Raw genomic sequence first — 22975 nt, forward strand, 5'->3', positions numbered from 1 at the left:
CTCTTTCTTGAATAATACACGATCCCCTTTTTCATAAGCAGTTTTCATAATACCTTTAAATTGCTTTTTTGAGTTTAAGTCTTTTTATGGTAGATCATCAGTGACAAAAATATTACTCGTTTTTTGAAGTGGGAGGAAATTATTTTATCAATAGTAATTGTACATACCTCCTCTGGGTTTTCAGAGGTTGAAGGACCTAGTATATATTTCTAGGCTAAGTACTTCATTCTCTGAACTTTTTATTCTTTTGTAATTTTCATCCACTTCAGCCATTTTCTTGTTTGATTCTTTGATAGATTTGTTCAGGTTTTCCGCTTTGACCACTTTATCCAGGCGTTCACTTTCAAAATCCAATGACAATCTGTAGTTTTCCTGCTTTTCTTCTACTTTATCCAGCCTCATATTGATAGTCTGTTGATTTGTTATACTAGTATACTAGTTAGCTTCAGTTCTTCCCGTATTTGTTCAAGCACCGAATCAACATGTTCCACCTCCGTCGTGCTGTTGCTTTGTGTGCTTGGTTTCAGGCATGCGTTCGAATTCTCCGCCGTCGCCCCATATGCGCAGTACGTTCGATTTGTGTGGATGCCTGACTCGGCGTAATGGGGTGGACAGAGGTTGTTTCAGCCGCTTGGTTTCATGTGTAAGCCCACTGGTATCATCTGTCTGTTGGAGCCTGGCCTGGGAATTATTTCTTCCTTTCGTAGTAAAATCAGTGATTTTATTTTTATTCTTGCTAGTAGCTTGTCTTGTTGTCGCCATTTTTAGGGAATCAATTCCTTAGTAATATGGAATATACCTGAATTTGGTTGGTTTTCCTTCCTCTCACCTGACGAGCAGAAATGCAGCACGTCTAGTCACGTTGCATGCTGGCTTCCGAAATTCAAGAAAATTGGTTTAGTAATAACTTTACAAATAACAAAAATGATATGATAAAACCACAGTGATTTTTAATCATCAATCACTTTTATTCACATGAATCATACATATAAAAACGATGATTTGAAAATTGATTAAAAAAGAAAAGTAACATTTCAATATTGAAAATAAGATATAAAAGTATAATTTGAAGGGGCAGTACTGTAAGCGAATAGCTTTAAGCGTACAGCCCATTGTAATAGTAAGAAACAATTATACTGACTAGCAGTAACCCGTGCTTCGCATGGTCTTTTTCTGCTCTATGTGGTTATTTGTATTGGGCAAGTATAATAAAAGCGCACTTTGATAAAAGTACAAATTATTAAAATAAAAACAAAGTGTATCAAGAATAAAATTCGGAACTACTGTATTTACGGCGGCCATTGGTTTTGTTATACACTATCCTTCACTTTGAAATATATGTAGACTAAAAAATGAAAGCAATACTAGATATGGAATTTTATACTTTTGACTGTTCAGACTACAAAAATAAAAGACGCTAAAGAAAAATTGTGCTATGTGAATTAGATAATGCGCGCAAACACTAACGAATCCTTTATCAAATGGTGTTCAGCGATATTAAAAAACTGTGGTAATTGTATTATAAATAATGGACATCTATCGGAATAGGGTGCCCTATTTCAGCATTCCTTTTTGTACTAGCAATTGAACCCCTCGCATGTAAGATTAGACAATCCAATGACATTACCGGAATCGAGCTTCCGATAAATGTGTGTAATAAAAACGAAGTAAAAATATCATCATTTGCTGATGATACAACAATATTTATCGACTCTATTCAATCACTTGACCATGCGCTTGATATCCTTGACAGTTTTGCTTGCATTTCAGGACTAAAAATCAATGCCCAAAAAAGCGACGCTCTTTGGATAGGCTCACTTGCTTTTTGCTCTGAAGAAACAGAACGAATAAAATGGAAATTACACCCTGATAATTATATTAAAATTTTAGGACTAGGGAAAATAAAATGCAACATATAGAAAAGTCAATCAGAGCATGGAAAGGTAGACACCTATCGATGATTGGCAGGAATATTATAGTAAAAACGTTATTGGCTTCCGAATTAACATACCTTGCTTCTACAGTTATTATACCGAACGAAATCGTAAAACAATTAAACACAACATTTTTTAACTTCATATGGAATAGAGCCGAATGTGTTAAAAGAGGAGTAATTACGTCAACTTTTAACCGTGGCGGACTAAACATATTTCACCTTCCCTCCTTTTTAACATCTATTACCCTATCATGGATTAGGAAATTAGCCGACAACAAACAATCAATGTGGAAACATTTTGCCCTATACTTCCTAGATAAAACAGGCCTAGGTTTAAATATTTTTAAATGCAAATGCTCAATAAAACAAATGAACAAAGAGTGTATAAAAATAATCAATTATCTTCCAGCTTTTTACTCACGACTGATCGTTGACTGGTTCAAACACAATAATTATTATATTAACCACAACGTCATAGAGCCAATAAATGAAATTATATGGAATAATGCTAATATAACACACTACGGCAAAACGCTTTACGATCATGAATTTATCAAAGCCGGAATCTTAACGCTTCGGGACATTTACAACGTTGATGATACCTTAATTTCCTCAAAACAAATGTTAGAAAAAATCAACCACCCGAAAACATTGATTACACTTTTTTCAATTCATAGTTGTATCCCAGCTGACTGGAAAAACGCCTTATCTTGGGACAAACTATTTGATCCTGTAATCCTTTTTAATAATGTCTGTATTGACAAATGTACTCCAAAAATTGTTAGAGAACATATTCTTTCAAAAATGTATTCATTACCAAAATGTCAAAATTATTGGGAACGGACGTTTGATAATTATAATTTTAATTGGGAAAAAATATGGCAACGAATAACAGAATCTTCCAATGAAGCTCAGTTAAATGTACTGTCATGGAAAATATTACACAACGTATACCCAACAAATAATTATCTGTTTAAAATAGGTAAATCAAACAGCAAAATGTGTAATAGCTGCAACAAAATCAGTGATATTAACCACATGTTTTACTTCTGCAAACGGGTATTTCCAATATGGAAAAAAATCGATCTAATCATCCGTTCATACCTGCAGATAGACATTACGATCTCAAACTTTCACGTAATTTGGTTTTGAATGTCTGAATAAAGTTCATATGAAAACTATTAATAATATTATAAATATTACTAAATTATGTATCTCTAAATTTGTATATGGTAATAATAACGATATCTCTCAGACTGTATACTTTGAACTAAGAATACGCAAATATCCAATCGAAATAATTAATAGAATCTTCAATAAAAGATTACCTGACATTTTTGTTCGATGATATTTGTGTATAGCCTATTTCTTCATAAAACCTTGGATTGGTATGCTTATGTATGGTATAGTTATATATGTGTTCAGGTGTTTGGTACGTTTGTATGTATGATGTATTTGTATATATATACACACATATATCCGTATATGTATATCGACCTATATGTGTTTATATATGTCTAATTTAAAAAGAAATTATGAATGTAAACAAAGAAAGAAACACCCAAAAAAATTGAAAATTAAGAAAAATATGTTAATTTTAGGTATATAAGATTATAAAAGAAAGAAAATGCATTAACGTTAACATGTATAAAAAATTAATTAAAGATAAATACGCATTTTAAGTAGTATTTATTTTCAAGCAAAAGTAAGAATTAAAAAGATAAAAATTGTTAAAAATAATATAAGTATAATTTATATATATGATTATAGGCCTAAAAGAAATGAAATGCATTGATGATGACATAAAATATCAATCAATATTATCAATTGCATAAACATAATTATATTACTGGTTTTTTTTTAATATGATGTTTGTTTGAAATAAAAGTGGGATGATCCCACATAAAAGAAAAAAAAAAAAAATCAAGAATAAAATTCGGAACTACTGTATTTACGGCGGCCATTGGTTTTGTTATACACTATCCTTCACTTTGAAATATATGTAGACTAAAAAATGAAAGCAATACTAGATATGGAATTTTATACTTTTGACTGTTCAGACTACAAAAATAAAAGACGCTAAAGAAAAATTGTGCTATGTGAATTAGATAATGCGCGCAAACACTAACGAAAGTATACAATGCCAAACTATATTATTTTGGTTTTTTTTGTGGTGAATTAATTATTTGATACATACAGATAGAATAAAAAAGTTTAACATAAATCGATTGAAAAAGACATTGCTGCGGAAACACAACAATATTTAAAACCATTTGGAATTTTCTTTTCTATTTCAATGGTTTTGATATTTTACAGTTTTGTTGTGTGGGAGATTTTTTAGCTATTTGCTACTTCTGTAATTAAAGTGGTCTATAGCAGTAACCCGTGCTCCTCGCGGTCTTGTCTGCCTTAATAATCAGTTGCATGGGATGATTAAGTATAAAAGCGCAATACTGGATATGGGATATGAAAGTGACAACCTGCATGTTGAAGTATGTCAATCAGTCGGAAGATTAAAACATTTTAATGATAAAATATGAATATAAAATAGAATAGTAAAACTACAGCTGCTTAGCGACATAAAGTGTCCGAAATTAAATGTTGCGCTCGGACTTATTTTTTTGGTGTTGATATTTTGTGGATGAACACGACACCCATTTGGATTCTTTTTATGTGTGTGTTTTTTGCTTTTTTTTTAGTTCATTTTTTTTCATGTTTTTTTATATTTTACAATTTTTTGTGAGATTTCGTATTATTTTTGTTAGTTTTGTAATTTTTCAATTTTTTTTGTTGAATATGCCATTTTAATATCACATAATAGTTATTCACTTTGACCAAAAACTTGATCCAAAAAAAAAACATTTTACACCAAAAAAATGTAATTTAAAGCAAAATATACCTCAATTGTCTGGAAGACAATGGTTTTTGGTTGAAATTAACCATTTCTTTTGTCTTTTTATAAGTGAAATAATTATTTTTGATTATTTCTTTTCTACAGAAGTGAATAACTTTATTAAAACTGTGAAATTGCCAATTCAAAATCTGATTTTATTAATCTTTATTTTTTTATGTTTTTGGGGGACAATACATCTTTAATAATTACACATGTCGCGGATTGAAATCGAACGTACTAAGCATTGATACCAATGGCCACAGCGTTTTACTGAGCCAACCCGTAATTTTCGGTGATTCTGTTCAAAGAATAGGTGTAATTAATTAAAACTTCAAAAATCATTCGATACGGTTGACTAAAGACTGTTTTTATAGCGGCCCGGCATGGTATTTGTAGATCCGGCCATGGCGGTACACAACAGAGGAGGTTGCGTAGTTTATACAGTGATATAACATGGTCGCTGAGACGTCAAATTATTGCTATTTTTGCCTTTTTTGTGTGTTTATCTATATATAAATTTACGTAAGGGCAAAATTCGGTAAATCGCGCGTTATTTCTAGAATGTTTACTCGATGGTATATGAAGTTGGTCCGTACTTTCGATACTGATTTTAACCACCTGATGTAACCCTGTTTACTAATTAAATTGAGTTAGATAATTAGTTATTGACAATTAAAACGAATTTAGGTTCAACAATATGCCCCAAATAGGGGTGTTTTCCAATCGTGGTATACACTGTCTAATGCATGTCCATCTTGAAAAATACCCGCATACAATAATACGAGGATGATTCGCATTTTCCTATCTCCTCCTACGATAATTGTTTTTAATGGCTGAAAACGGGTTGAACAGCTCGAGTACAGTATCATAATGTTGAAGACAGGCCGATTTTCTTTAAAAAATACTATTTTGATAGATTTAATATACGTTTATACAAATGTATTGATTTGCGATGAATGGAACATTCCAATCTTTGTTCCACAAGTGTCTATTCCCTCAGGCGTCGTAAAGGCAAGTACTGTATACTCAAAACAGAAATTCGATCCATTTTTTTTTTCAATCTGTGCTGCAGAGGTTGGATATAGATTTTTTTTAAACGGATAATGAGCTAGCGTTTTCAGTCACCGTATATTTATGTACAAATATTTATTATTGCAGTTAAACCACCCACATCATCACCCTTCCCTCACTGGCATGAGTAGCGTTGTAAAGCCAGTAGAGGATAGGCCTACAGTGCATCACATGCCATAAACGCAGAACAACTTTGGTGGGTAGGGTAGGAACCAACTTAAGTATGAATTGGCTCTAAGAAACAATTGAAAACCATTAGGCCTACTAATTAAGTTGAGTTAGATAATTTAATATATATTGACGATTAAATCGAATTTATGATTTGCCCCGAATAGAGGTGGTTTTCACAAATTGTTTTACATTATATAAACATACACACGTCGTAGTGATATATCGTTACATGTACTGTACTTTTCAATCGACTAGGACGGTGATAGTTTCAACAAGTATTAGGCCTACATCGCAATGTTTTACTGTGTTTAGTGGTATATTATTTGTAAAACATGAAAACAATTAATATTTCGTTACTAAATGGATAAAGAATATATTTAAAAATTGTTCCTCTTTGCACCCATATCCTCTTCCCCATCCCTCAACCCTAATGTTACATATAAAACACAAATTAAGTTTGTTTAAATTTGACTTAAACAATTGGTCTCATTTTGTGACAAGTTTCTCTTTCGGAAGTAATTCCCAGGGTGCTAATTTTAGTTGAGTACGTAAATCACAGTGTCTATTTATTCTTTTCTGTAAACAACATGTATTATTGTCCTGCGGTACGTACATTTGAAATCGCCATTTTTTTAACGCTGAAATTAGTTATGTATTCAAGAACCATCTGTGGGCACGACCTAGATGGTACGCGTGCGAAGCGACTTTATATACCATAGCGTAAACATTCTAGAAGTAACGCGCTATTTACCGAATTTTGCACAGACATAGATGTATATATAGATTCGAAATACACCGGCGCTGGTGTATGATGGTTTTCAGTGGAAGAGGTGGCGGTTAAGAGGGTCTCCACCCACCTCAGCCCCCACCGTGTTGGGATTGAGTAAGGACTTTTTAAAATATGGACCTTTAATTGGCCACAATTGTATCAAAGTTTCAGCTTGGAGTCAATAGTATAAATCCATAAAAGATATTTAAATCTGAAATATACACATAGGTTGAGTCGATTTAAATGGAAAGTCGTGCCGTCTTCACACACCCTTCAGACTGCCCAAATCGTCATGCTATAATACCAAATTTAAACTTTTGCAATATTTCACTTTAAAACTATACCCAGTTTCTTTCTTGCTTGTGTTAAAAATTATGAAAATCTAAAGACATATGAAGGTAAACTGTAGTATGACTATGTTATAATAATAATCATAATGGACATTATTGTATTGGATTTACTAATAATTTAAGAAGAAAATTAATGACTGAAAATTGCACAGTAAATCATCCTACACATGTGCTTTTAATTAAAACTATCCTAAATATAGGTTTGTGAATAAAGATTACTATGCAACTAATTAATAATTTTTATTAAAATCACATATACTGATGTCAGTATGACTTATTGTGCAATTTTCATAACAAACATGTTAAGAGCTTCTTAATTATAGTATTAGTTATAGATTATTATAAGTTTGTTAGTGATTCCAACAAAAAAGAGGACGAGTAAATAAAAAATAATTATGGTCATATTACGGTTACTTTGATTCGTTTTTATTGTTCAACTATGATTTTAAAATATGTAAAAAGTATATTTTACAGCAATTGTCATTCATTTACCGGAGTACTTTAAAATTGTTAAATGATTAGATTAGATTGTAATTATAATAATAAATATTAAGAAATATCTTGGTGGTGAGAGATTTAACTGTGATGTTGTTCATTAGAATATGAATAGAATTATGTATCTGTTGAGGACTAAAGTAAATATAGACATATAAACAAGGTTCTAAATATTTGTATGTTGACCAGTTTTCTAGATCTAGAAAACTCAGATATATCTGAGATCTGAGATTTCTAGATCTGAGTTTTCCAGACACCCTTTTCGTTGTTGTCAATTAATCCTTCACACAGACATGTCAATAGAACAATGTGTACTTGATTATAACAATTGATTTACAGCATTCATTAGAAGGCCGTCGTTAAAGACATGATTGTTTGATTGGCAGCAGTGCTTTAGTATACGCGAGCGCGTTAGAAAATAATTTGATGTCACCGTCGATACGTATTCATTTATTCATTAATCCATGGTAAGACCTAGCGGCGAAGGAGCCCGGTTAGCGTTACGAAGTCGTTAACTCTTGGCAGCCCAACTGGGTTTTTTTCAAGGACAATTTATCAATAACTAAACTTTGCCACCATCCATAAGTGTGTCTGTTAATTACCCAACCAATGAACACCAATGAAATACACCGGCGAATACAAATTTCTTAGATCAAATTTGAGGTCAAAGGTCACCTGATTTGCATAATAATAGACTTTTTAACTAAAAAAGATCTGACCAATTTTCTCCCTTATTAGCCATTATTTTTTTTAAGTTTGAAAATGTCTATCATTTGGTTAATATATCCATTTTTGTCGCATTTTTTACATACTTAAAATACTTTGTTTCAAATTTTTGGGGGTAGGTAGTATAATAGAACAATTGGTAAAATATACCAAAATCTCTTTTTTATATTAATTTTAACGTACGTGTACGTGGCGTTTGTTGTGCGGATAACTGTCGTCAAAGTGACGAGTTCAAATCAAAGTTCAAAGTTTTTATTTTTACTAAACAGATTTACCAGGTACTGTTGCTGAGGAATCTCGAGTGCAATTGGAGAAGCTGATTGTTGAGGTAGAGATTGAGTGTGGTGAGTTAGGAATCATAAAATAAATCGAATTACCTATTTGTAATAAAATAATAATTAAATCAACTTAATGGTGATTGAAATGCAATTCAGAATTAGAGGGTTTATAGTATCGATTTTAGCGGATTCTTCATACCATAACCATAATACGTACATGTAAACAAAACAGTTGACAGAATGTATATTATTCACCAGAGCGGGTGGTACGAAAACAGAGACAAGAGATGGGACACTCCCAGATGGAATTATCATCAGATTTACCAGGTACTGTCCGTGAGGAATGTCAAAGTCAAGTAGAGTGTCTGACGGTTGAGGAAGAGGTTGAGAGTGGTAAGTTAAAAATCATAAAATTAGTTGTGTTGTTAGTTAGTTGGTTAAAATTAAAAACTTAAAATGTGATTGAAATTTAGTTTCAGTATTGGCTGAATTTTCTTCACTAAAAGAATAAAAGATCTGTAGGAAACAGAACTAAGTCAGCTGCAACTAACGTCTTAATATTGCGTTGATGTGTGAGCCTCTATTTCAGGAAACCATGAAAGCAGAGCCCAATATTTTGTATCTCATATTTTCATTTTGAAGGTCAAGTTGCGGAATTAATGGTGATAAAGAATGAAGATATAAAGTTGAAAATATATCCTGGAGCATTTGAAGAAGGAAAGGCATTTGAGGTTTCACTTGAAAATTTTGCAGACGAAACAGACATGCCTATATTTCATCCCCTTGAATCAATAATATCACCTATCATTAAATGTGGACCTGAAGGAACGATCTTTAACAAGCCTTGTTTACTTTCATTTCCTCATGATGCTGTAAACGAAGAGTTTTGGGATTTCACTTTACTTGTTAAAGATCGCGTACAAGATAAATGGAAACAAGCATTGGAGAGTGATGAAAAGGGAACAAATTTCAATTTATACAAAGGCCGATGTTATATAACTTTAAATCATTGCTGCTTTTTTACGCTTATGGGTCGTATTAAAAATACTTTAAATGTTAAGAAAGGTTTAATGTTATTGGCTTTTGGAAAGAGAATTGCAAACGAAGTTTATCAACTTCAAATAAGACTTTGTAGGCCAGGAGATAAAAAGGTAATTACTAATTCAAATTATATTATTTTGTTATGATATATCTTACTTTAAAATTTTAAAATACACATTTATGTTAAAACAATTTCTTTTATAACAAAGTAGGGTGTAACTTTGAGAAAAATAAAATATATGGTCTCCCTGAAAAAAAATAATTTAACATAATTTTTGATCAATGTCACATAATATGTATTTACCTTGACCAAAAATGGGATCTTTCAAACATGCATATTTGAATAGTTTTGAGTGAGTAGTCAATCGCATGCGGAAGAACCAAATCAAATCAATCGAATAATATTGTATGCACTATAAATTCTTTGTTAAAACATTACATGTGACATTGATCATGATGTGCTTTCCTAGACGGTTCAGCTAAAGTACAACGTCATGTGTGCCAAAACAGTAATGTCAAGTTGAAATGCCGTCTAGAATCTAGACTCGTGTACGTGGTGTGCATACAGTACTGTAATTGTATATGTATATATATATTTCAGAAAAAAGTTGAAGAGCACAAACGACACAGAGAGCAGCTTTTACGAACATCTGTAGATATACTTGCTTTGTATAGAGACATGAAAATTACTGTTGCAGTACCAGACCAGAAATGGAATGTTCAGGAGTCAGTGCAAGTAAGAAACATTTTTGCAATAATATGATGCAATAGATAAAGTATTTTCTATAAGACTTTCCCCACAAATGTATACAATTTTTCGGCGCAATAATAATATCACAATATGTTTGGTATCGAAATAGTGACAAATAGATTTTCAGTTGAGCATACCATGATATATATGTCCTATTTCTTTTACAATTGAGGCAATTTGTTAAAGATGTATTGTCCCCCAAAATCATGAAAAATAAAGATTTTTAAAATCGGACTTTGAATAGGCCATTTTGCAGTTTTAATGAAGTTGTTCACTTCCATAAGAAAAAAAACGGGGGAAAAAAATTATTTCACCTATAAAAAGACAAAATAAACAGTTAAATTACCCAAAAACTCATTGTCTTCAAGACATTTTGACCATTTTTTGCTTTAAATTACATTTTTCTCAGGTAAATAAATTTTTTTCAGACCCAATTTTTTGTGAGAGTGAATAACTATTATGTGACATTAAAATAACATATTTAACAAAAAAATTTAAAAAAATATTTTTTTTAGGGGGAAAATATATCTTTAAATCGACACCATTTCCACATTTTGTTAAATATTGCTCTTTGTTTGAAGGTGCACAGTAGTAATTGTGGTTTGTGCTGTAATGTTTTTTTATAAATTAAAGCAGAACGATATACAGTCTAAACCTTACAACGATTAATTTGAAATGAATACGTAAACAGTAAAGTTATTAGAATAAAATCTAAATAGTTAATGATAGACATTTAAACTACCAATTGTCTCAATTTAATATTTCATTATTCAGCAGTAATTATCAACTGCAGTGCCTTGAAGTTGCATTATATATTTTTTGTATGATTATGATTTCGTTTTATAGACTATCACAGCTGAATACCTTTGGCGTCAAAGCCCAGAAAAGACATTTTATTTAACAAGAAATGATCCATCAGAAAATCTCTTAAGGGCAACAGTATCACTGTCACAGGATTCAAATGATATTCCAGAAGTACAAGAATCCTGTAAGTAATTGAAATGGTAAAAGAATTACAGTTTAACCAAGACAATCTAACAACAGTATTCTGAGCTCCGGAGATCAAAGGCTTTATCTGTGGCTACACGATCAGTTCCACGACTCTTAACAGACAACGCGCGCCGCGGTACCTTCTCATTTACGTACCCCTTGGTCTCTGAGAGGCGTTCGTAAATGAAACAGTTCGTAAATGAGAAGGTTCGGGAAAAAAGCGCCCTCTATTAAAATCAGTGGTAAAAACATGTCCAAACAAATTCCCTATGTAAAACTTACTGTGCATAGTACAGTAAAAGAACAAACAGTATTAAAAATACAGTATAAAACAATTAAATTTAATATGTAAATTAACACCTTAACTGCCAAAAATATTGATATTTTTGCTTTTGTTACACACATTCTCTGTACCAAAATTCCATCGTTTACTTTTTATTATTGCATATTTTGATACAAACTGTCACGAACTTATTCTTGAAGTAATAATATCAAATCCGTTGTGGACTGCAAATATTTACATTTTTAAGCTACTATGTACTGTATGTGGACAGCAAGTAAAATGGAATTCCCAGAAAAAAAATAGCTACGCGACGACTGACAACAAAGTTTTAAAATATTAATAAATAAGGGTCAAGTGTTTTTTTATATCGTAAAAACATGCACAAACCAAACTAATTTTTTTTTTTTTTTTTTCAATTTTTCTTTAATACATCGCAATACAAAAAAAAAGCAGACAGAGTAAAAAAAGAAAAATTATACATAATCAATTCTCCTATATAAACACCTTCTTATAAAATAAATACAGTTGTGCACATCAAGTCAGAATATAGTGATACAAATCTATGTTACAGAAGATTATCCCAGGCACTCCACTCTTCCCATTCTTCGGCTCTATTATTAATCAAACATCTAAACTTTTTAATTGTAAAGTAATATTTTACAAAGCTTATGAGGCCGGTGGGTGAGAGGAGGCCCGAAAACTTACTCTTATATATATACAACTTTAGTATTGACAAAAGTAAATTAATCCTATTGGATGGTGTATTACTAAAAAGCAGTTCACTTTCCGAAACACATATGCGAATATCAAGATTTCGAGAACACCATTGAAAAAAAAAATTGCTTATCCATCTACTGATATTACATTTACAGAATAAATGATAAACTGTTTCTCTTCTAATGTTACAAAAAGAGCAGTTATCTTCGTCGATGTACTTAATAATCTTAAGGTAGACTTTAGTTGTGAGGATACTGTTGTTAAGTCTGTATTGGAACCATCGTAATTTTATGTTGTCGGTCACATTAAAAGTTGCAACATTAATTCCTTCCCATTCATGTTCCGAGAATTCAACATTTAAGATTTTACCCCACTTTTGTTTAGCTTTACAGTTAAAGTCTTTGTTTTGAATAAACTTACTATAAAAAGCTTTACATCCTGTTTGGGGTTTGGTTATGGTTTCAAGTATGGGTAAATTTATTGGGTTTTGTAATTTAGTATTTATTTCTGTACCCAAAGAAGGGTATTTAGTTATAATTGCATCAATTAATCCATAGTATTTAAGGAAATTATTTTTTTTCACCTTATAGTGTGTTTTGAAGTTTTCATAACTAAGCAAGGTTCCTCTATCCGAGATTAGATCATTTATGAACCTTACGCCACACTCATAATAATTGGTGTAAAAAATTGGAAAGTTATTGATTAGAATCGAATCATTCAACCATATTGGTTCTTTTAGTACGTTATAGTTTGCAGATGCTGTTGAATTATGAATAGCAATAAACTCGGACCATGAATGGAGAACATCTCTCCAGAACAAATTGTTCATATTTTTCGACAGCCTCTGAATCATGCATGAGCCGTATTCAAAGATTGATTCAGTTTTTTTACCATGGCATATTTTGTTGAAAACTACATTGAGAATTCCAGTGTTGTTACGAATTCTTCGCATCCAACTAATCTTAACTGCCTTTATGTAACTGAAGATATCAATCATGTTAATTCCGCCATCCTTATACTCTCTAATTAGCTTATTTCTTTTGATTTTATCCTTTCCCTTCCAGACAAAATTAAAAAACATCCTATTAAGTTCACTTAGATAAGCTGTAGTTGGGTTTGGCAACATTGTAAAAATATAATTAAGTTTTGATAATATTAGAGATTTTAACACAGTTAATCTTCCCAACACAGTAAGATTTCTCTTACGCCACACATTGATAGTAGACCTAATTTTACCCGTTATCTCTTCAACATTTATTTTAGTCATTTTGCTTATTTCTAAGTCAAATGTAACACCCAAAAAATCAAAACGGCCTTTATCACACCAGTCAAGATTTGAATTAGTATTAATTTGTTCACTCGAGAACTTTTTTAATCCAAACCATATTGCTTTGGATTTAGAAATGTTAATTTTTAAACCAGACATCTTTTCAAATTTTGAAAGTGTACTCATGCATTCAGTAAGTGATTTGTGTGAGCCGTCCAGAAGAAATGCAGTGTCATCTGCGTATTGTAACATCTTAATCTCAGAGGTATCAATTGTTACTCCTTTAATATTAATATTTTGGCGTACCATTATGTTTAGAATTTCCACTCCCAGAATAAATAGGTATGGAGATAGCGGATCGCCCTGTCTGCAACCTCTTTCAATATTGAAAAAATTGCTGGGGTGTCCATTAACTAGAACGCATGAAGAGATATTCGTGTAAAAAAGTCTACACCATTTCTTAAGAGTTGGTCCAAAATTAAAGAAGGTCAAACACTTATCAATAAATTTGAACGCCAGGGAATCAAAAGCGTTCTCGAAATCTACCAGTAATACGAGACCAGGTAGGTTTTGTTCGTCATAGAGTGAGAGGATATCATATAAAATACGAACATTTTCTCCAATATATCTACCTTTTATAAATCCCGCTTGGTTTTCATTAATGATATTTGGAAAGACAGATTTTAGCCTCTCTGCTATGGCCGATGAAGCAATTTTGTAAGCAACATTTAATAGAGATATAGGACGCCAATTTTTTAATTCTTTTCTTGATTTATTCGCCTTTGGGATTAGAGTGATTGCTCCCTGTTTTTGAGTGACTGAAAGGTTACAACTTTTAAAGCCATATTTCAAGGAACGAAGAAGTAGAGCACCCAGTTTCCCCCAAAAAATCTTGAAAAATTCAGACGTAAAGCCGTCTGTTCCAGGTGATTTGTTGTTTTTCATTTTGTTGAGTGCATTTGTAAGCTCAGCTAAGGTCAATTCACTCTCCAGCTTTTGAGCTCTTCTTCTGAAACTTTTTCGAAGTTCTGGTTTGTTATTAATACGTTTAAATCTATTTGCTCTATATCTTTTTTTTTATATAAAGAACTGTAAAAACGCTCAACTTCCTTTATTATAAGTTTATTGTCCAATATAGTTTTTTTTTCTTCATCTATTAATTCGTCTATTAATTTGTTCGTAAAGTTAGTTTTCTCGAGACCTAAAAAAAATTTGGTTGGCTTTTCAGCCTCTTCTATCCACTTAGCACGAGCTCTAATAAATGCTTTTCGTTTCGAATGTCTTCTAGGCGTGCTTTTTTTTGTTCAATTTCTTTTACTCTGTGTTCTGTGACTGTAATGTCTAATGTTTGTTGTGCGAGATCGTTTTCCATCTCTTCTATGTTATTAATTAATTCTTTTTCCAAATTACGAAGGGCTTTATTTTTTCTTGAACTATATTTTATTGTACCTCCACGAATATTGCAAAGCAACACCTCAAAAAATAGTTGGTCATTTATAGTTAGATTTAACTTATTATTCTCTGGGTCTTTAGGTGTGGTGTTGGTATAGCTTTTAATCGTATTCTCTATAATTTCATTTATGAGTGTAACATAATTTTGGTCATGGAGAAGTGAATTATTAAATTTCCAAAACCCCTTTCCTCTTTCTATACTTTTTAAATCAAGTGTTATTGTCACTATGGAGTGATCAGACTTATAACTTGGTAGGATGTTTGCGTTTGACACTAGGTGCAATAAATTGTTTGAGGTCAAAAAGTAATCAAGCCTTGCTTGTTTAAAAGGATTTTTTGATCGCCACGTATAGCGCTTCTCGTTTGGGTTTTTTTTTCTCCATATGTCACATAGATCCAAGTCTAGCATAATTTGTTGTACAATTGTTTTAGCTTTAGGATTATTTACATGTCGATAGTTAAGTAGGTCTAGATTTTCATTTTGAACTAGATTCCAGTCACCGCAAATCAGAATGTAAGGGCTAGTGAATAATTCGATCACTTTTTTAACTTCCTGATAGAAAGAAGGATCATCTTTATTAGGCCCGTAAACATTCATTATTATTAAGTCAATATCTCTCACTCTAATGTTGATCGCGATCCAATTACCATAGTTATCTTTTTTAACATCATTTATGGAGTATTCGAAATTGTTATTTAGCAGAATGGCGACTCCCCTAGAATGTGATTTTCCATAGCTAATAAAACATTTGTGTCCCCACTCGGATTCTATTTGCGTTGTTTGTGATTCTACCCAATGAACGTCTTGTAAACAGTATATTGATAAGTGTTTCTCCCTTAAATAATTAAAAACGTCATTTCGTTTTTTCTTATCGCCTAGGCCTCTGCAATTGGCAGACATACATTTAATGTTACTTAACATCTACCAATAAAAAGTGACTTCATTTGACAATAATCTGAGATAGGTTAGATCTGACTGCGTGCACAAACGACAGTTTACAGTATGTTTTATGACTAAGGTTAATACATTAGGAAAATTGATAAAAAAAACACAAGCAAAAAAGACATTTAACAACAATAATATAAAGCCTCATCATATCTTAAGATGTTTAAATTAGAACAAACTTCCGTCCATCAGGATGAGAAGGAAAGAACCACCCCCAATACAAAATCCAAAATATTCTTTTCTCTTTATCTAATGTTTATTCCTTGTAAAGTTTTCCATTAATGTATAGACTCCCTTTCTTGAATAATACACGATTCCCTTTTTCATAAGCAGTTTTCATAATACCCTTAAATTGCTTTTTTGAGTTTAAGTCTTTATATGGTAGATCATCAGTGACAAAAATATCGCTATCCTTAAGGCAACTCCTAGCCATCTTTAGAATATCTGTGCGATCTGGTCGGGCTTGAAATCGCACAATGATATGCCTTGGCTTGGGTCCTTTTCTTCCTATTCGATGGGCATTTTCAATGGGTACCCGTTTTTTGAAGTTGGAGGAAATTATTTTATCAATAGTAATTGTACATACCTCCTCTGGGTTTTCAGCTATGCCACCAAACCTTAGGTTGAAGGACCTAGTATATCTTTCTAGGCTAAGTACTTCATTCTCTAAACTTTTTATTCTTTTGTAATTTTCATCCACTTCAGCCATTTTCTTGTTTGATTCTTTGATAGATTTGTTCATGTTTTCCGACGCTTTGACTACCTTATCCAGGCGTTCACTTTCAAAATCCAATGACAATCTGTAGTTTTCCTGCTTTTCTTCTACTGTATCCAGCCTCATATTGAGAGTCTGTTGATTTGTTAGAATAGTATCTAGCTTGTTGTTGATTAAAGTTTGATTTGCTTTCATAGTTGTTTCCAATGAAAGAAAGGTTAGCTTCAGTTCTTCCCGTATTTGTTCAAGCACCGAATCAACATGTTCCACCTCCGTCGTGCTGTTGCTTTGTGTGCTTGGTTTCAGGCATGCGTTCGAATTCTCCGCCGTCGCCCCAGCTGCATCATCATTTGCATATCTGACACATTCCATATGCGCAGTACGTTCGATTTGTATGGGTGCCTCACCCAGCGTAATGGGGTGGACAGAGGTTGTTTCTCCCGCTTGGCTTTCATGTGTAAGCCCACTGGTATCACCTTTCTGTTGGAGCCTGGCCTGGGAATTATTTCTTCCTTTCGTAGTAAAATCAGTGATTTTATTTTTATTCTTGCTAGTAGCTTGCCTTGTCGTCGCCATTTTTAAGGAATCAATTCCTTAGTAATATGGAATATACCTGAATTTGGGTGAAAAATTCCTCTCACCTGACGAGCAGAAATGCAGCACGTCTAGTCGCGTTGCATGCTGGCTTGAATAGTTCTACTAAGTTCAAACTAAATTTTAGTATGGTCATCGTAGCTAGCCTTTTTGCATTTCGCGATCAACCTTTGTTTTTTTCAAAACATGTGCAGGGTGCTCTCCATGCACTCCAGCAGTGTGGGGATGATGATATCCTGACCACTAGCTTAGGCCTAGACTAAGCGGCCTAGGCAACTTTTAGAAATAAATCGTGGATCGTTTTTAATAAGCTTTGCTTTAGTTATGAAGTAATTGTAATTGTTTTGGGATAGTTTAATAAACTAAGAAGATAATAAATTCATAGGTATGTAAAAGTTTTATTATATTACTGATGACGTCATCGTTCGAACGGCGTTCGTAAAATAGAAGTTTCGTAGTTGAGAAGTATGTAAATGAGAAGGTCGACTCATATTACAGTTTATTGTTATTTGTAGCAGCCAGACATAAGATCAGAGGACTGTTACGAGTTCCTATTCAATCCGATCTCAGTGTCCTGCTGTTAGATTGCCTTGGTTTAAGTAACCTAAAGTCTACATTTATGATAAAATACAAACAAATCACATCATTCATAAAGTACATTTATCTTTGCAATTGAATGCAATAAAGGTCACGATAATAACCAAATAATATGTTTTGAATTCTGTTAAAAACTATTAAATATGTTATTTGTTACAGTTGATATTCAAGAATCAAGTTCAAATACAGGTATAATATATTTATTTTTTGGACTACATAATTAGGTTGATTTTTTGTAATTTTTTAAACACTTTTTTGTAAATGCTTGAATCACTTTCTACAATTTATGAAGAACTTACTGTTGCCTTTCCACAACTACTTATTTAAATATGTATAGTTGCTTTCCTAACATGTATTTTCCATTAAATGAGTGATATGAATTCAAGTATGCACTAAGTACGAAGTTAACAAATCAAATGTATGCTTTTCATAATATTATTATTTATTAATAAATATTTATTTCAGATCCGCACACATCAGAAGGTGATAGGTAATTATTTTAATTATTACTACATACACGTATGTCTGTGGGTTCATTGTATTATATTGATGTTTATAATGCAAAAAGTCCTTAGGTTAAACTGCCTAACTACTGAAAAAAAGGTCTTCCTAATTTTGCCAGATTTTGTATTTGACCATTTTAAGGGAAATTCATGTTTTTTCGTCTTAATTTCTATTACAAATATTTGATTTATGTACAATTAACCATATATTATATTAACAGTTTGTTTGATATCATTTTCAGTCATTTTCAATCACACCCCGCACTCGGGCGATTTTCAAAAACATAAATCCTTCCCAGTACAAATTCCGGTTATGCTGATATTCCATTCCATAACCCCTCTGACAGTTTTCGCAGATTAAAATATTATATTATATAATTCAAATACCGCTGAATTACCTCTGTCTCAGCATTCTTTCCCTCTCCCCCATTCCAGCCACAACGAACCTTAACTCCTCCCCTGGACAGTTCAAATGTAGTAAATGTTCCCAGTATAATTCCAATCATGTTGTACTTCATTAGCTTCAAACGCCAGTATCTCCACTCCAATCACCCCTCCCAGCACACACCGCACTTAGTGACGTGTTTAAAACGTTCCCAGTACAAATTATGAGCCATCACTCCTATAACCGGTCAGTGGCAATTTTCCTAGTTTAAAACATTCCCAAGGCTATAGATATTCGGTTCGGTTAATTCCATTAAGCCTAAACCCCATTCCCAATCTCCCAACCCCTTCCCGGGGATAATTAAAATACTTTAATCATTTTGGGTCATTTTAATACCACGTATGTATGCAAAAAAACATTATTTTGTATAACGAAAAAACATCCAAATTGTGGAGAAATGGGGTACTTTGACCCCATTTTGGCCGCTAACTTGGATCCAAGATGGCGGATAATTTTCAAATTAATTAATTGCGGTAATTTTGATACCCCGTAAGTAGATGTGTGCAGTAACAAATAATTGTATAACGAACAAACGTACAAATTTTCTCACTTATAATATAGATGTATTTATTTCTAGCCTGAGAGAAAGGATACATACATTGGTCAAAGGTAATTGTACCTTCCGTTAATTTTAATCAAGTCCCGAGTCTATATAATTGAATGCATTATAGACTAGGTCCTAAATTATGAATGTATTTAATGACAAAATGGAAGAAAAGAAAACATGTTTAAAACAATTGTTGATGTCCCTATCAAAATTGAATGAACACAAATAAATCATAACGGAACCTTATAATCTAATCTTCATACAAATTAAAACGGCTTATATTATGTTTTTTGTTTTGTTTTTGTTTTTTTTTCCAGAGAACTGTGGCTTGATAATTTGCTGTATTTTTGTCGTAGTATTTGCATTATTGAGTTTGTTTATATATTATATCATTTTCATGAAGCATTAAAAATTGGCAGTAAGCTACATGTATCTACCAAATATATAATGTTAACTGACAAGAATGAAAATTGCTGTATGAAATACTTGACATCTGGTAGGTTTAGCAAGCTTACGAATTTGATTTGATAAAAACTAAAGGTCAAAAAATATAATTTTTTTAATGACGTTTTAAATGAATCCTTTAATACATTTTTGACATAATAATACTGTACATATGTGAATTACGCACCAACACTATTTATAGGGACAGGAGCGACATTACTACAGGTGACTAAACGTATTTAATTAGTTACGGTTTCGTATTCAAGTTAAAAGGGAACAAAAATGTAGGTACTGACTAAATGAGTAGCATGATTAAGGTGTTATCGCTTTATGTACGATTAGATCGGATGAACTTGTAATTTGTAATATTTAATTAGACTTAACTTAAGGTAAATAATAATATAGTAACATGTATAAAATAGTTATATTTTGTTATGTATATTCGTAGGTACGTTATATAATGAAAGAATAATTTACCAGTTAAGGTAAACGGCATAGATTAATTGTAACATTTAATGGCATAGTGTGTATTGATATGGAAATTAGTTTTCGATGTAATTGGTTATGAAGTTGCTGTGTAGACCACTTGAAAAGACATATTGTGACACCGGCGCACAGTGAGCCAAAATCTATTCAAAATGTGCCAAAAGTACAAAATGGGTGATGTGAAAATTATGTTTTGGTTTGATGAAGAAAACATCCTAAATTATAGGCCTACTATTTTGTGTCATAAAGCGATGAAAACACCGGTTAAAACAACGACCGTTAAGTGCGCCAGCGGTGATGTTCATGTTTTGGCAAAAGCCTGCATTATAATTTTCGATTAAATTGCTTCCTTGGTGTTGCAAATAATTGCAGATGAATTTAGTATCAATGTAAAGCTTAGGATTGCTTGAAATGGTGATATTAAAATCAATGCAGGAATCACTCGAAATCCTAAATAATATACTGGTTTAACAAGAAATTAAATTATGGGTGGATTTTTAGAATTAATGTTCTTTGTCTGATGTGTTTATATATATTACAAACAAATTCCAGGCAAAACGCCTACTAAAGCTCATTTACGAGAACTGGTCATGTTGATTTTAACAGGCACAAAATGGCGCCATTTTTTGCAAATTTATTTATGGGACAGTTTGAGGCCAATTTTCTGTCCCTCCAACATAATAATGGTTTAGATACATTGACGACATCTTCATGATCTGGACCCAATTAGGAATCTTTTCTTCTTAATATTAATTCAGCCGACCCAACTATCAAATTTACAGCTACTAAATCCACTAGTAGGGTTGATTTTTTGGACACTATATTTACCATAGAAAATACACCCAAAACTTACCTATTCCGTAAACCCACGGATAAAAATATGTACCTGCTCCCTAGCAGTCGTCATCCCCGACATTGTACTAAAAACATACCGTACAGTCAAGCATTACGTATCAGAAGTATCTGTTCTTCAGATTTAGATTTTCAGAATTGTACCGAAGAACTAACGGGACATCTCCAGAATAGAAATTACAAGAAGGAATACATCGAAACTGCTATAAAGAAAGCAAAAGATATTCCTCGATGTCAAACACTGACGTACAAACCACGTCAGCCAAATTCGACCAGTGTGCCATTGGTCATAATGTAACAATCTGACCATCAGGTCAACAACCCTTTTTCACTATTTCTCCCTACTCCATCTATTAACATTCCTAGTGGTTTCTTCCTATCCCTAGGTACTCTTTTGTTCACTCTCCTATAACCCACATCCTTAATCAATTACTGTTTCCTCATCATCATGGAATGTTCCCTTTACTAAAAAGTCCCCTCTCAGTACATGCATATTAATTAGGACCGTTCCTTAAATATGGATTACTGGTAGGAAGGAAAGAGAAGAGCTTGATAGAATAAAACGTTTATAATAGAGAGAAGAAAACGTATGTGATATAGTCAAAACAGACTGTATTACTTTGAATATTGAAATAAACTGTATCTGGACAAAACCATATTTACTGTTTGTACATTCTTTGACTGTGTGAAATCCTGCCGCTGAGACTATATGATAATATAGTAACGGATAGGCTACACTAATCCTAGGTTGCCTCCATTACGGGCTATTATTGTGAAACATGCCCATTCTAAAGTCCACAGAACGTCTCAGGACTGTTTTTTTCGGAACCACCCATTATTGCATTTCGTATACCTCCCAACCTTCGTGATATATTAGTCAGATCCAAATTTAAGAGTGAAATTAACTCTCATGACAGCCACAATTTGGGCAGTCACCTTTGCGGCTCTTGCAAAACTTGTTCATTGGTTGAATCTACTGAAAAATTTAAGAGCAACCAAACTGGCCGCATTTTCGGATAAGACAATCAATTAATTGTCTAACCAAAAACGTCATTATCTCATATACTGTAATTTTTGTGGTAAACAGTACGTCGGGGAAACAAAAAAACACTCTCCCTATGAGAATGAAACAACACAGATCAGCTATCAAAACATTAAAGCTTGATCAACCTGCAGCCGAACATTTTAATTCAGCTGGTCACTCGATTGCAAATTTCAGAGTTATTGCAATAGAACACGATGTCAAATGGAGCGACAAAACTCGCAAAGACAAAGAAAACAACTGGGAATTACAACTTAAAACCAGAAAACTTTTTGGACTTAACATTAGGAACATACTCCCAGATCGGTAAAATTATACCATTGACTACCAAAATTTAAGATTCAATATATTAACCACCATTTTAGCCTTTTTTAGTTCAATTTCAAAATTGTTTATATCTCTACCAAGCTACCTTCTTTGTTTTGTACTCTTATTCAGTCTCCACCCACCTTTCAACACCCTGTATCTTTTGTTATATTTCTTTTATTACTGTCCACCCAGGCAGCACTTAGTTCTTATGCTATGACTTTATCCAAATTCCATCACTTGCACTGATGAAGGGCTAGTGTTGCTCGAAAGCTCTGCTAACTTTTCTGGCTGTTTTATTTTATCGT

The 22975-nt window shown here is 32.5% G+C and overlaps 2 protein-coding genes across 2 annotated transcripts; both read left to right on the forward strand.

The window, feature by feature from the left end:
• Nucleotides 1-1906: 1906 nt before the first annotated feature.
• On the forward strand, nt 1907-9688 carry LOC144838346 (uncharacterized). The gene is made up of 5 exons (XM_078693684.1): nt 1907-1943; nt 8681-8755; nt 8948-9082; nt 9332-9561; nt 9674-9688. The coding sequence occupies exons 1-5, from the start codon at nt 1907-1909 to the stop codon at nt 9686-9688; spliced, it is 492 nt and encodes a 163-aa protein (XP_078549810.1).
• On the forward strand, nt 9680-21865 carry LOC144836933 (uncharacterized). Its single transcript, XM_078691878.1, has 7 exons — nt 9680-9840; nt 10332-10466; nt 11328-11469; nt 18202-18231; nt 18508-18532; nt 19568-19599; nt 19855-21865. Exons 1-7 carry the CDS (start codon nt 9718-9720, stop codon nt 19944-19946), a joined length of 579 nt encoding a protein of 192 aa, XP_078548004.1. The 5' UTR covers nt 9680-9717; the 3' UTR covers nt 19947-21865.
• Nucleotides 21866-22975: the final 1110 nt, after the last annotated feature.

Source organism: Antedon bifida, chromosome 3 (assembly GCF_963402885.1).
Source record: "Antedon bifida chromosome 3, ecAntBifi1.1, whole genome shotgun sequence".
Classification (NCBI taxonomy): domain Eukaryota; kingdom Metazoa; phylum Echinodermata; class Crinoidea; order Comatulida; family Antedonidae; genus Antedon; species Antedon bifida.